This window comes from Myotis davidii, unplaced genomic scaffold (genome assembly GCF_000327345.1).
Source record: "Myotis davidii unplaced genomic scaffold, ASM32734v1 scaffold408, whole genome shotgun sequence".
NCBI lineage: Eukaryota > Metazoa > Chordata > Mammalia > Chiroptera > Vespertilionidae > Myotis > Myotis davidii.
This window is the reverse complement of record NW_006299389.1, coordinates 702672-717564: the sequence shown is the minus strand read 5'-3', so window position 1 is coordinate 717564 and position 14893 is coordinate 702672. Positions and strand designations below refer to the sequence as shown.

The 14893-nt window shown below is 40.8% G+C and overlaps 1 protein-coding gene across 4 annotated transcripts in view; it reads right to left on the bottom strand.

Annotated features, from left to right (window-relative positions):
* Positions 1-14893, bottom strand: part of KDM4C (lysine (K)-specific demethylase 4C) — a 354050-nt gene that overhangs the window by 79643 nt on the left and 259514 nt on the right. The window contains exon 18 of one of the 4 annotated variants that reach the window (XM_015571205.1): positions 13655-13976. The exons of the other annotated variants lie outside the window; for them this stretch is intronic. Coding sequence (XP_015426691.1) covers positions 13944-13976 — 33 coding nt within the window. The 3' untranslated portion in view covers positions 13655-13943. Of the gene's footprint in view, positions 1-13654; positions 13977-14893 lie in introns of those variants that run through there. 4 annotated transcript variants of the gene reach the window in all.

The following is a 14893-nucleotide window of genomic DNA, read 5'->3' as shown; positions in this document are numbered from 1 at the left end:
TTAAAGTGCCCATGTCCCACCAGGATTGTATTTTACCTGACAAACTTTCACCTAACGAACAAGAACAAGATGTAAATGAAATCTTCCCTTTGCAGGTAATGTAGTTATCAGTCGCCATATGAGAAATTGTGACAATGGGTCGATATTGCGGTATGTGCCTATTTTTTGAAAGAAACAGTTGGGCACATAAGGATATGTATCATAGGAAACATAAACTCTTACAACATCAAAGAAAAATATGCTTAGGAAGGTGTATCTGTCGGGGGGAAGGGGGTACAACACATGTCACAAAGTCAAGTGAAAATGGTACTGAACCTTCTGTGGGAAGGTCAAATGGCACATCATTAAAAAAAAAAAAAAAAATCTAGCCCTTTCCAAAGCCATTCCTTTATTTGATCACACCAGACACTAATGCTAAAGGAAGCTTAACTCCCCTGAAAACATTTTAAACCTGGTCGAATTAAAAGCAGCACCAGAGGGATTATTTTTCTTAGCAAGAACCCACAGGCAATCTACTTGACTAGAGGCAAAAATGCAAAGAAATCCTTTATCACAAAATAGTTTCCCAAATCTTTCCACCAATAAACTTTCCATCCACCCAAGAATGCCTATCTTCCCTGCTGATAACAAGCTGTGGAGATAAATATTTTATTTTTCTCTATAAAACCCAAAATGATGTTTTCAAATAAAATAAAATACTATATGCCACTATCAAACACACAGTCCTAGAAGAAGTAAATGTCACTTTAAAATCTGTGTTAAAATATTTAGGAGGAAGAATCTACTTGTCAAGTTCCTACAGAAAGCTCCGAAGAAGTCATGAGTGCATCTATCAAATTTTCATCTGCCTTGGGGCTGATCTATGGGGGACACCATAGAAAGCCTGGCCTGTGTAAGGGGGTGGTGGGTGTTAAAGTTCTGGACAATAACTGGGTCACAATCAAGAACAAAGACGGGGCTTGAGAGAGATCCTGCGAGGATTCCCCAGGGAAGGCATGCTGGCAAGGGACGGCAGGCAGCGGAGCTCTGCCTTAAGCCACAGTTCAAGCTAAGGACGTGAACCCATCTGATGGACCATCGAACTCCTAGAGAGACTGCTGACCTCTCACTCCAAACCTCACAAAGTGCTCTCCGTCCAATAGCAAAAGAAAGGCCAGGCCAGCAAATCACGGGAATGATTTTTTTTTAAGTCTGATTTAAATAGCTTCCATACCTTACCCTTTGGGAATTATATTCAGTAACTTTTTTTAACTAGGAAAATTTGGTTTTAAGGAGCTTATGGGAACATTTAACTTGACCTGGAAAGGTTATTTGCTCAATGTTGGGCTAAAAGCCAAAATCCACTTTTAGCCAGAAATGATTTTAATATTATACCTCACAAGAGTATTGTGTCATGTGAGCAGGCGGCAGCGATAAGCAGTGTAGTAAAGTTATGACTTCCCCCAAAGACTCATTAAAATGTATTATTAAGTAGAAAAAAGTTCAGAAATTCCAGAAGGAAACCGTCTGTACTATCTCAGACACAGTAAAAATTCTTTCCAACTTATCACTTCTTTTGCTCTGCCTCTCTACAAATACAGCAAGTAAATGCTGTGAGGAACTCAATCCTGATACAAAGAAGGATGAAATGCCTTAAAGTTGTATGCCACTATCATGTGCTGTATATGATTTTTCCTTTAAACATACCACGGAGAAATATATAACAAATTCAAGTGACAGTAAAAAATAATAAACCTTCAAAGACTCCATGATTTTTTTAAATTACTCAACTCACAAAACACAGTAAAAGTAGAACCATTATTTTAAAGAAAAAAATAATTTTTTCCAATTTTAATGTTTATAATTCTAAATTTTAATAACTCCAATATTTTTCTTTCTTTCTATGTTGGTTTTTACTTATGTCAAATATTTTTCCCTTCATCGATTCTTGAAAATGTTCTCCCACCTCTTCAATTAAAAAAAAAAAAATTAATGACTTCATTTAAATCAACCAAGTGTGCTTTAGAAAGCTCAACCAAATATCGACTTTCTTACCCAATCCTGCAAGAATGTAAAGCATATTTGCAAAGGCGTTCCAAGCTGCTATGGAAACAACATTCTTTTTTCACAATAACAGTACAGGCTGAAGGCTGCTGGCATGCAAGCTCCCAACACAAGCCCACTGACAGCTGTGGAGTGGACAGATGAGGCGTGGAAAATATTTTAAATTAGTTCATTTATCTTGTTGAGACACAGGAAACAGCAACAAATGTCTCACATGAAAGAAAGAAGAGAAAGACAACACACCCCTAGCAATGTGTAGCACAGTTCGTCCATTAAGTCAAACCCTTCAGACTGTTTCATAACCGCTTAATGAAAGCCCCATGTCATATCCTGAGGGGATGGATGTTGCATAACCCAAAGATCCAGAAGCATGGCCAGGAATCACTGACTGCTCCTGATTCTCTGATGGACTCGAGTTTTGGAATCGAATTTGTTTTCAAATGCATGATTTTTTATTGATCCCAGGTACATCTTGGGCCAATATTAATCCTGATTATTGAATCTAGAAAACTGCAGTGAAGAACTGAAAGTTCTTAAAGGAGAGCTCAAAAGTGCAACATTTTAGGATGAGCTGGGCAAAGATCACTTAAGGAGAGGATGTGAACCTCCCTTAAAAGTGAATGGACAAAACGGTCTTTGTCCTAGGTCACCATCCCACAATGGCCAGGAATTTTTTGTTTCGTGGTTCCTTCCCACCTGAGTGTCTGCCACTGCACCACTTCCACAGCCTCTGTCACCTCCCACCTCCTGAGCCCTTCCCAAGAGGACAAAGCAGGGCTTCAGGCCTGGGAGGAGAAGCAAGCAGACACACTGGGATTGGCTGCACCAGTGTCACTGGGAATCAGGGAATCTTGTTAAAAATAAGGTCCCATTCCCTCCAAGTATGATTTCTGATTCAGGGGTCTAAATGGAAGCCAGAAAGCTGCATTTTTTTTATTTTGTTTTATTGCTTAAAGTATTACAAAGAGTTGAAAGCTGCATTTTTAAAAGGCACTCCCAAGCCAGACTTGGAAATCACCGTGGCATCCCAAATCAGTCTCCTTCAGAGCGAGAAGCAGAGAGAATTTTTAAAATCTATGTACTCCCATGCATAATTTTATGGAAACACATAAATTTCACACCTTAATTTTAAATAATTGTGAAAGTTATAATTCTTATGTATTAAATACTGGCATTTAGAAATAAGACATGAGTCTCTAAGTACCATGGTGATTTGATACCTCCATTATCCACTTAAAAAAATAAAAGAGTAAGGTCTTCTTTAACAGTTTTTATAGAATTCCTTATTCTCTTAAACTTATACTACCTCTATTCCATTTTCCCCACAAAATTTTATCTGAAGATAAGGTATTTTTATGCTTAAAACTCTTTTCTTGACTACTCTAACATAATCCTGTGTATAGCAAAAATATGCATATTAGATTCAAGTTCCATTTTTAAAAATTTCCTATAACAAAGCTCTATGTTTAAAAAACTTCTCATTTGAATAATAATTACACTTATCTTCAGTTTGTAACTTGTAAATATTAAAGTAAAAAAGTAATTTTCATTGGAAATGTATTCATCAACCAGATAAAGAATTTTTAAATTTATGCAAATATGGGTATACATCATACTGCTAGAATAGACAGGTTTCAGTGTCATTTTAATCATATTTATATGTAAAGCATTCACATTAGTAAGTGGATAAAATTGGAGTTTTCTTGCAGCAATGCCTCTCATTTTCTAACTCTTCCCAAGTTATATGCCTAAAACACACAGCAACCACCATCCATCACAATCAGCTGACCTCTTTTGGAGACTCCTTTATTTGTGTCAAAAGTAAAGAAAAAGAGCCACCTGGGTTGCAAATAAACACCTGTTACCGGCTCATTACATTCATTCCTGTTTTCAACTTTACTAAGACCAACATTTTGCATCATTCCTGTTCAGCGTGCCAGAGGTGCTCCAACACAGAGCAGGTGCCACTGTACGGGCAGAGAGGAATGAGAGTCTGGTGGGACTGTGAGCGGGTGGAGGACAAGAACCCTTGTGGACTACAGGCCTGCTCTCAGGCAGGTCAACTTTAGGGAGAAGTATGCATTATCTTTGCCCTTGTCCTCAGGAAGGGTGAGGGGGTAGGCTGAGGGGGCACACCAGTTCCAAGGTGCTGCCAGATGACCGTGCAGTCCACGATCCCAGAGGGCCTCTGGTGGCAGCTACAGAACTGTCCAAGGTGAAGAGCACTCTGTTGGACAGCAGCTCAGATAGGAGAGAGGGCTGACCAGGGCAGTGCCCAGCGCAGCAACTTCTTTCCCAGGGCAGTGTGGCGGGGGAGGCGGGGAAGGAATGGAACTGAGAAGGTGGGTGGGCATCTCTCTTAGACCAGCTCCAAAGTGGACTCTCCCAAGTCTCCCCCGCCCAGCAGCCTCACTTTCCTATAAAGATTCTATTGAGAAACACAGCACAAAATGTGGATAATTATTCCCCCATGTGACAGAAGGCATATTTACTCAACAGAGTAATGACTATTCTGACACCGTGTTTCAGCAATCAAAGTACCTAAGAGGACGCAACATCAGAATCCTGCGTGGACCAACTCAAAATTCACAAAGTAAGGCCAGTGGAGTTTTAAACTACAAAAATATCTACCAATATTTTTAAACTTTCCTGCTTGCTCTGGGATTCAAATGTGCTGAAGATGAATACTTTTTTAAATGGAAAATAATAAAAGAGAGAGGGAAAACCCAGCTCTTCTTCTGCATGCTCCATTCACTCCTGGAGGGGTTAACGTCTAAACCCGGTGGGGAGCACTGCTTTCTATAAATGCTGAAATTATCTCACCATGCAGTCTGAGATGAAAACACCACAACAGAAAAAGCTTTAAAAGCCCTCACTCCTATGAGCAGAGAAGGGGTGCAGGACCACAACCCTAACTCCTGCCTTTCTGCATCTTGCGGAGCTACCACCAGGGTGCCATCCTCAAGCAAAACTAAATACCATCTGAGGACCTAGTACTGCCAAGGGGCAGCCATCATGACCCCTATTTCACAGTGCAAAAGTCAGGTTAAGCACCAGACCAGAAAAAGCCTATTTTTACCCTCCTTTTGGCGGTTCCTCTTACTTCTCTCTAAACAAGTTGGAGTTTATAAGAAATCACTTCTGGCACAATCTCATTGGCTCTGAATCAAGGGACAGAAAGAGCAAGAAAAATCCTAGAACAGGAAATTTGGAATGGAAAGGATCATTCATGTTAGAAATGAGAAACTGAGGTTTGAAGAAGGTGTCTGCCCATGGTCACACAACCATGGCCGAGACGCTCCCTGGAAGCCACACTGCTCTGGGCTCCTTCCTCCACTGTCAGGCCCTGGCCCCTCTGCTGCTCCTGCCCTCACTGGCTTCTTCCAGTTCTCTGATGTGCCTAGCTCCTTCCTGCCTCAGGGTCCTTGAATACACCACTCCCTCTACCTGGATCACTTATCTCCCGTCACCCCCTCCTAACCCTACTTTCATCTTGGCTACAACACCTACTCATCTTTCAGTTTTTTGTTTTAATATATTTTATTGATTATTTACAGAGAGGAAGGGAGAGGGATAGAGAGTTAGAAACATTGATGAGAGAAGCATCATCAGCTGCCTCCTGCACACACCCTACTGGGGATGTGCCTGCAACCAAGGTACATGCCCTTGACTGGAATCAAACCTGGGACCCTTCAGTCCCCAGGCCGACGCTCTATGCACTGAGCCAAACCAGCCAGGGCTCACCTTTCAGTTCTTAAATGCCATGCCTTCAAGGCCATCCATTCATGACTGGCCAAATTAGATTAGTCTCCCTGCTGGCCATTCTCGTGGCACTACACCTCTTCATAATTAACCATTTTCTAACATCTCTCTCCTCCTAGACCTAGAACTCCAAGAGCACTGGAACCAGTATGTTCTTAAGAGTTCATCCTGATAAGCCCTTAAAAGAACTGCTCAGGACCTGGAACATGATGTATACTCATTAAATTTTTATTGATAAATTTAATAATATTTACATGTCAGATACTGCTTTAGGGTGTTTCACCTACTGTAAATTTACTCCTCTAAACTCCATGAGACAAGGCAATAGTAATATTCCCATTTTATAGATGAAGAAACTGAGGCACAGAGCAGTTCAGAAACTTCACCAAGATCACACAGCTAATAAATCAAAGTGTTTAAAATACACATAAAGTGGCACTAGGCATCTTTTATGGTAGTGGTTTATCAATGACCATGGAGGCCTGCAAGAGGACATAATGTGTGGAACAATTACTAAAGAATGTGTCCACGAACAGAGTGGGTCCTATTACAGGACGCTATATGACATTTTCCAAAGCATATGATAGCAGATGTATGTTAATCATCTTTCATGCTTCAGTACTAACAATCTCCAAACCTTCAATGGCTAAATAAATGTTCGTTTCTTGCTCGTTTTGAATGTTGGCTGAGACTTTGTTCTAGGTGTTCTTTGGTCTGCGCAGGCTGAGCGAGTAGCCCTATCTGAACTAGGCCATTCTCACAGATGGGAAAACAGAGGTGGCAGCACCACGCAGTGGCTCCTAAAGCCTTCTTTTAGTAGCAGCACAGACCATTACCGTTCGCGTTAAATTAAAAGCCCCGGCTCATTATTTTCTTTCGCAAAGTTCCCCAGTGCTTTAGAAGCAACCAACTAACTCCATTAAACGCCTTATTTTCACTAAAATGTTCTCGATGGCAGCAAATACTTGGTCACACAGAGCCTTGTCTTCTCTAAGCACTCGATAACAGCGATGTAAAGGTGATCATTTGAGTAACTCCTTGCCTTGTATACCATCAACTACCAGTTGAATTTTTCCTATAATTCTCCATGGCTTTTAATCCTGTCTTTACATAATGCTTTTACTCATTCCATCTTCTTCCAACCAAAAACACCCTTGAGGACTTGGACCCACATTCTGGCACAGTGAAAAGGCCTCTTCAATTTTTTCTTTGAGAGATGGGATGATATGGAGGGAACATAATCTGTCCAACAACTTTACTGTTTAAATTATACCACCTTGTCTCATAAAGAACGTAACTTCACTTGCCTCAGGCACTTTACCCGTAATAATTCATGATTCCTATGCCTCACTTTACAGGTAGCAATAATTTAGATAACTAGAGACTAAATTCCTTGCCTAAAGTTTCATAGCCAGCAGCAAAACTGGGACAAGACCCCTCCTAGTGGTCTGCCCTTTGCATAGAAATGCTAACCTAGACTTTCTGATATCTTGAGCTCAAGTTAGGACATGGCCAAAAGTCAGTATCATCAGCCTTCTCCCCTGCCATACACCAATGCATACATCCACACACACTAACACATATTTCATATGTGTGTTTTATATAAATGCAACACACAAACACATGCACTAAACACTGACTCAGAATGGGAGGAAATGTTCCCGAAATATTGAATGCATGCAAGTTGGTGAACTCTACTTATTGGTAAATAATTAAATACTGTGAAAATAGACAGTAGAGAACTGCGGGTCTCATCTTTGCTTGGGACTGAATCTGAACAATGTCTAGGATCATAAATATTAAATAAAGAACAAGTCTTTAATGTTTGGTGCTATATATTATCATTTCTATTAAATCTGATGATTTCCTTTGATTGCATACAACTTGATCATTCATTCTGTCAAACCATACACATACATACGTTCCTTTTGTCAGCTCTCTGTTGTGCTACTGCAAATGCTTGACAAAATTGCTCGTTTCATTTTTTATTCCCTGTAGATCCTCCTGCCCTCAAGCAAGCAATTCTAAAGCAGCGTGAGATCCAGATGAAGTGTCAAGTCAGCAGACAATGCTGGCTGCAGGAGCACAGCAGGCTCGCAGGAAAAGGACTGCCTGCAGCCCTCAGAGGCACCCGGAGACTCACAGGCAGGAAGCCTCTGAGCTCCGCTTCTGCACATGGCTACAGGAGAAGCACTATCCCTTCCATCATCACCCTCAGAGAGCATAGAATTGCAAGGCACTGGAAGAGCCAGTGAGGGTTTGTGGAGCACTCTAAATGGGATGCCTTTGCCCTTGGTGTCTTACCCTGATCACAGTCTCAGTGACAACACTGACTTGGTTCTCCTTCTAACTTGTCCTGAATCTCATCTGCTAAGGATTCTGACATGAAACTTGGATGAGCACATATTATTCCTAATGGAACGTTAGTCTGAGTTCCTCTGTGCCTCCCAGTGGGTGAGGTTGGAGGGAAACCTGTAACTAGTCCATTCATTCATCATTTAAACCTCTCCTGAGTAAGGACTGGGGCTCCACCTGAGGTTAGTGATGCAGAGATGAACAGGTCAGTCTCGGCCCTGGAGAAATGACAGAATCTCGAGGGAAGGAGGCCTCGGGAGTATTTCTTTGATGACTCCATTCTCAGAGTCACTACCATGCCATGCACAGGACACAGAGTGGAAGGCACTTGATGTCCAAAAGCACCCATCCAAACATCTTCCTGAAAAGTCCCTGCAGCCAGCAATTAGCTCTCTGGGATCCTGTTGTCATGCAATTTCTATAGCAGTGCCAGAGAGTCAGGAAGTGCATCCTGCCCCTTGAGTTTCTGTGGTAACATGTGCTTTCCTTACTGCACCTCACCTGTCTTCTACTATTGCCCCTCTCAACTTGTCTTCAGGGCTTCAGACAACTTGTTTGGAAACCTAAAGGATTCCTTCCATCAACATGAAGAGGTCTGTCTTCCTACTTATTCATGGAAGGCAGTTGTTCTACTTCCCAGATTTCCCCCATCACCCTGCAGGTTGTGGGCCTATTAGGAGTTCAATGTTTTTCAACAGAAATGCCAGGTGTGATTCTGGCATTTATGATTACCAGCATCGTCAACGTGGATGAATGCCAGGGACATACTCCTGGAGACACTTAGTCAATGGGGGGAGAGTGGGAGTACCAACTGTGAGCTCTGCTGGTGTCCTCCAACCTTTCACACAGTCACACAGAGGACAGATGCTCAGGCTTCCCGCCATTCCTTGCTGCAGTGAGTTAGCTATGCTGTATGGGGCATCGGTAGGAATGTTCCCTTAAGTTATTTAAAACCCTATGGGCACCAAGCTTGCCAAATCATAAATTTAGGAAATTGCATTCTGTTAGACTAAGTCCTTCCCTGAGCACTTTAGCCACCTAGTTATTCTTCAATATCTTTCCCACAAACATTTGGCCCAGATCCCGAGGTCCATCCCATATCTATGTGTCTCCTCGGCACATAAAAGAGATGCAGGAAAGGAGAAGGAACAATAAAATTTCAGGTTTACTGGCAGCACTAAGTGAAGTAATCCCCCTATGCATACACTTTTCTTACAGGAAGATCACTTATTCAACCTTTCCATTCACCTGCCTGATGAGATCTACTATATTTTAAGAGGGTAATTTGGAAGACTTACAACAGCAGAACTTGTTCTGTAGTATTAGTCTGTGTTTTTGTTTTAGGTTTGCCCCAAACATTTAGCTCATTTACACAAGTGAATAGCGAACTGCATGGTTATTAATCAGGTCAACCAAGACGCATAGAAACTACTTACTAGCAGCCCTCTTTTCTATACGAGTGTTCTTCAAATGCTCTTGCTTAATAGTTCCCAAAAGAGTTTTGCAAAATGACATCTCTCTTTAAATATGTTAAAGTTGGCCCTTATAAATTTTTCAATTTTAGGATTAAAAAAAAGTAAACGATATTATTTTCCAGCATAGAAGTCCAAGATATAATTATAGGTGTGCTTTATATATTTTGTGGTCAAACTTTGAGATTGCAAATCAAGCCCAATATTTGTCAAATGTCTGCCATATAAACAACCTGCCAAAACAGATTTATTTTTCCAAAAAAGAGTCTAAATTATTTTTAAACATATTAATATGAAAATAAACATATTAATATAAAAAGCATCTCATTTCTGAATGTTAAATCTAAGAGATAATCAAGTGTATATTTAGGATAAAATACAAGCCCCCAGCTATGTAATGGCTTAAACACAATAGAAATTCATGCCTGCCTTACATAACAGCATTGGGCTGGCAAATAGCTCAGTGGGTTAGCACTGTTCCAGTCATTCAGGTACTGAGGTCACTCTCTAAGCCAACTCCATTCCTGAAAAGAGCAAGGAGGAGGGCACAAGAGGGTGTTTAGGAGCCGAGCTGGGAGTGCTATCTGTCACCTTTTGCTCTGATACCTCTGGCGGAGCTCCTTCCAATCTGCAACGGGGGCTGGATGATGTGGACCAGGGAAAAGTGGACCACTGCTTTCAGTGAGCAGCTGGTAGGTAAGGTCACCACCTTTGCAGTAAATGTATGGCCTAGGTAAAATAACCTGCTGTTGTCCAGTATTTGTTACTTAATCTATCTTTGCTTTGCTCTCTCCAAACATGCCCTCAGAATCTTTCCCTTTGTTTATCTACCTGAGAGTAATGTACTTATTGTGTAAAGAGAAAGGAAAACCAGCAGCCCCTTCCAGGTTCATTCTCATCCAGATGAATCTGAGGAGAGTATGTATGAAAGTTGAGGTTCTGTCCTGTAAGATAGTCTTCCCATAAACCTTGGGTACTTGGACCCCAGTTTGAGAATCATTGACATAAAGTACTAGAGAACATACAGAATCACAGAATTCTAAAGTGTAGCCCTGGCCCATGTGGCCCAGTTGGTTGGGCCTTGTCCTGTGCACCAGGAGGTCAACGGTTCGATTTTTAATTATGGGTTGTAGGCTCGATCCCTGATACGGGAGTGTGCAGGAGGCAGTCAATCGATGTTACACTGTCACATTGATGTTTTTCTCTCTCTCTGCCTCTCCCTTCCTCTCTCTAAAAATCAATAAACTATTCTTTTAAAATAATAATAAATAACAAAGTGCAAAGTATACCCTGGCCAGGTAGCTCAGTTGGTTAGAGTATTATCCCAACATGTCAAGGTTGTAGGTTTGATCCTGGGTTAGGGCACATACAGGAAATCAACCAATGAATATATAAATAGGTGGAATAACAAATCAAAGTCTCTCTCAGAAAAATAAATTAAAATTGTCTTTAAAATGAAGTGCAAATTACTAGTGCATTTTACAAAGGTGAGAATTGAGCTAGAGGGCAGAGGTCCAAAGTCACTTATAGACGTTAATGAACACAGTGGGGCCATCCTTTACTCTAGCAAACTCATTTCTGCCTTTGGTGAAAATGGCTATTTCTAGTTTTTGTTGCACAATGTCTAGAAAGGCCTGACACTGCTATCCCTCGAAAGTCCTGCTTACAAGATTGGCTTGGCAGGTGTGTGGGAATCTACATTGTGAATCTAGAATTTTGGTACATGCCAGGTAGAGGGTGCCTACGTAATCAGTCCTGAATGAAAGCTGAGCACACTCATTCTCTAACAAGCTTCTCTGATTGGCAACATTCCCACTGTGTTGTCACAACCTGTTCCGGGGGGATTAAGGAGACCTGTGTGACACCACTGGGAGAGGGTCTGGAAACCTGCGCCTGGCTTCCTCAGACTTCATCCCCAGGTGCTTTTTCCCTTCACTGATTTTGCTGTGTATTCTTTCACTGAAATCATGGCTGTGAGCACAACTATATGCTGAGCCTGGTGTGTCCTCCTAGGCAAGCTTCAAATCTGGGGTGGTCTGGAGGCCCCAACACACATAAAAACTGTTTGACAGACAAGAATAGATTAAATTTAGGGTTTCAAGAACATAGTAAAGTTTGAAATTTCAGTACATTTTGAATTAAAGTTACTTTTTAATATGGAACCTCTAGAAAAGGGTAAAGGCAATTTATATTCAATTTAAATAATCTACACACTTTTAAAATGACAGATAGTAAAAACCATTTTAAAAATACAGAGCTTGGTTATAGCTAGCAAGCAAAATTTAATATGACTACCAAGACATCAGAAGGGAAACTTCCATACTTAAAGGAACCATTAAAGAGAAAGTAAATATGGAATTGTGAACATTACAAGAAAAAAAATTGTCTATAATTGAAAGAAATAACAAATAAAACAAAAAATGACTCAGGGTGTTTGTGCTGAAAACAAAGGGAGGAAACCCAGAGACACTCTCTGACCCTCTTTCAAGGGAGCGCTCATACAACTGTCAGTTGATTTCTCAACAGAAACTTTGCAGGCCAGGAGAGAGTGGCAAGAAATAGTCAAAGTGATGAAAAATAAGAACCTACAACCAATATTACTCTACCCAGCAAAGCTATCATTTAAAATTGAAGGTCAGACAAGAAAAAGCTAAAGGAGTTCATCATCACCAAACCAGTATTACATGAAATGTGAAAGGGTCTTCTTTAAGAAGAAGAATATAAAAAAATATGAACAATAAAATGGCGACAAATATATATCAACAGCTGAATCTAAATATCAAAATAAACAAACAGAACAGAAACAGACTAATAAATACAGGGAACATTTTGACAGTTGCCAGACAGGAGGAGGGTTGGGAAGATGAGTGAAAAGGGTGAAGACATTAAGAAGGACAAGTTGGTTGTCACAGAATAGTCTTGGGGGTGTGAAGTACAGCACAGGGACTATAGTCAGTAATATTCTAATAACTACGTATGGGGTTGGATTTGTACAAGACTTATTGGGATGATCACTTATAAAGTTATAGAATTTCTAATCACCAGGGTGTACACTTAAAACTAATATAATACTGTCTGTCAATTATAATTGAAAAATAAAAAATAATCTTAAAAAATACAAACAGTACAGGCAGCACAGTGGGTGAGAGTAAGGTGCATTTTACAGAGGTGAAAACTGAGCTAGAGGGAAGAGGTCCCTCTTACAGGCTATATGAGCACAAATTACTGAATTCTTCTTAGTGTCAGTTTTATCAAATATAAAATGGGGATAATGTTATCAACCTCAAAGAGTTGTTGTAAGATTACCTAGACAATGCCTGGTACAGAACAGCCAGAATGAAAAAGAATATTGAACACAAAGACATTAGTACATCTTACTAACCACTAAAATAGAATAAACTATCCTACTTCATATTTGCTTTTTTAGCACAGGTCAATGGAGGTGGGGACAACTTTTAATTACCTCCAGAGCAATGCAATCAAGCTACAAAGATTCATCCAAGAGACATGCAAACAGCATCTTTAAGTCACCAGACTGTAGGTGTTCCACTCTGAATACTAACGACCTGTCTTCCTACAGCATGTGTGACAATAGGAGTTTCATCAACAGGTCCATTCTAACAACTGTCAGCTCTGTTTCCACATCTGTTTTCAAAAGCAAAAATTATCACCCAGACAGAACTTTGATGAATGAGTGATAGTTTCTCCAAAACTCAAAATACGTTGGGTTGCTTTGACGTGCTGCAGGAAGGCAGGATTCAGGCTGAGAGATGCAAAGTGGATTCCCCACCAAACAAGCCTCGGGGCCTGTGATGTGTTGCAGGATTACCAGCTCTACTTCTGAGGCTCCTACTTAAATGCCTCCATGCTACAGAGGTGACCCCAGGATGTACCAAAACCATTAACTCGACCCACCTTGAAAAGAATTTTATTTCAGGCATTATTTTTGAGGCTATAGTAGGATATATGTTAGACTCAATTACAAAAGGAAAGAGGTTCCAGAAGAGGGAGAGTACACCAGTCAAAATAAGCAGCTTTATCCACACATTAGGTCAACAAACACTTAAAATGTCTGAGCACAATGTCCTAAAGTTCCATGGGGAAAGCACAGGTGACAAATCTTAGGAAAAACCCATGGACTGACTCAGCAGGAGCTCAGGCGAATGTGCCTCATCCTAGAGATGCTGCTGACTATTCACATCTAGGATGAGAAACAAGATTGGGGTGGGGGGCGGGAGGGAAGAGGGTGTCAGGAGAGGAAGCGTCAATGCAATTTTCCAATTCTTACTGAACTGCGGTTTTCACAGTTCATTATTGTTGTTGTTCTGTGTCTGAATTCCAAGTCTGAAATGCACAATGTATGAAAAGTTACAACAGTCCAAATGCCAGACATTAATGAGTTTTTGTGCAAACAGCAATTGTTTTAGCTGTGATACAGGTCAATTTAATCCCAGGCCAGCCACTTCCCATATGTATACCTTAAATGAATTTCATTTATCTTAACTGCCTTAAAATCATCTGAGTTTCCAGTAAAAATGAGTTGAAATAATGCCCAGCGTAATACCTCATGAGAGCAAGAACATGGAGAAGGAGATATTGGTGTTTTTACTGCAGTTTCATTACAGGAGGGTGCTTACAAAGGGGCCTGACAAGGAGGGAACTGAAATTGCAGCACCTCGAGAACTGCTGGGGACCACATGGGTGACGAACGTGATGGCACAGTGGGCAGCACCCAGTACAGGGCACATACGATAAATGTTAGCTCATGAGTGGGACAAGTGAGGGTTGGCTTGTTTCAAGAATAATAACAAGACAAATCACTGCAACCAAGATTTCAACTCTCTCCCAAATCAAAATCTTTCAAAATGACTACATAAAATGTCTACGAGAAGAGGTCTCTCTCTCTCTTCTCTACCAGCTAGCTTATCCTTTCTGATAAGTAAGGCCAACCCGACTAAACAGGTACTCATATACATAAAAGATCCAGACGTTAAGAAACAAATCTGATGACATCTTCCTCTCCTCTGTAAAGTGAGTGGCACTACAGTCTTTTCATCTGAAGGCAAGGTTGGATTTGCAGTGCTTCCGACAGCAAGTTCCTGTCTAGAACTGTCTTTTTAAAAGCTGTCAGTGGTAAAATGCTGTTTCTGGTTAACAAAACCCCTGTGCCCACATCACCGAGAGTTAGAGTTCTCAGACACCTGCCACTGGCGGAGTTTATTTAGGTGATAGATTTATGTGTCTCAATACACCTCTCTGAG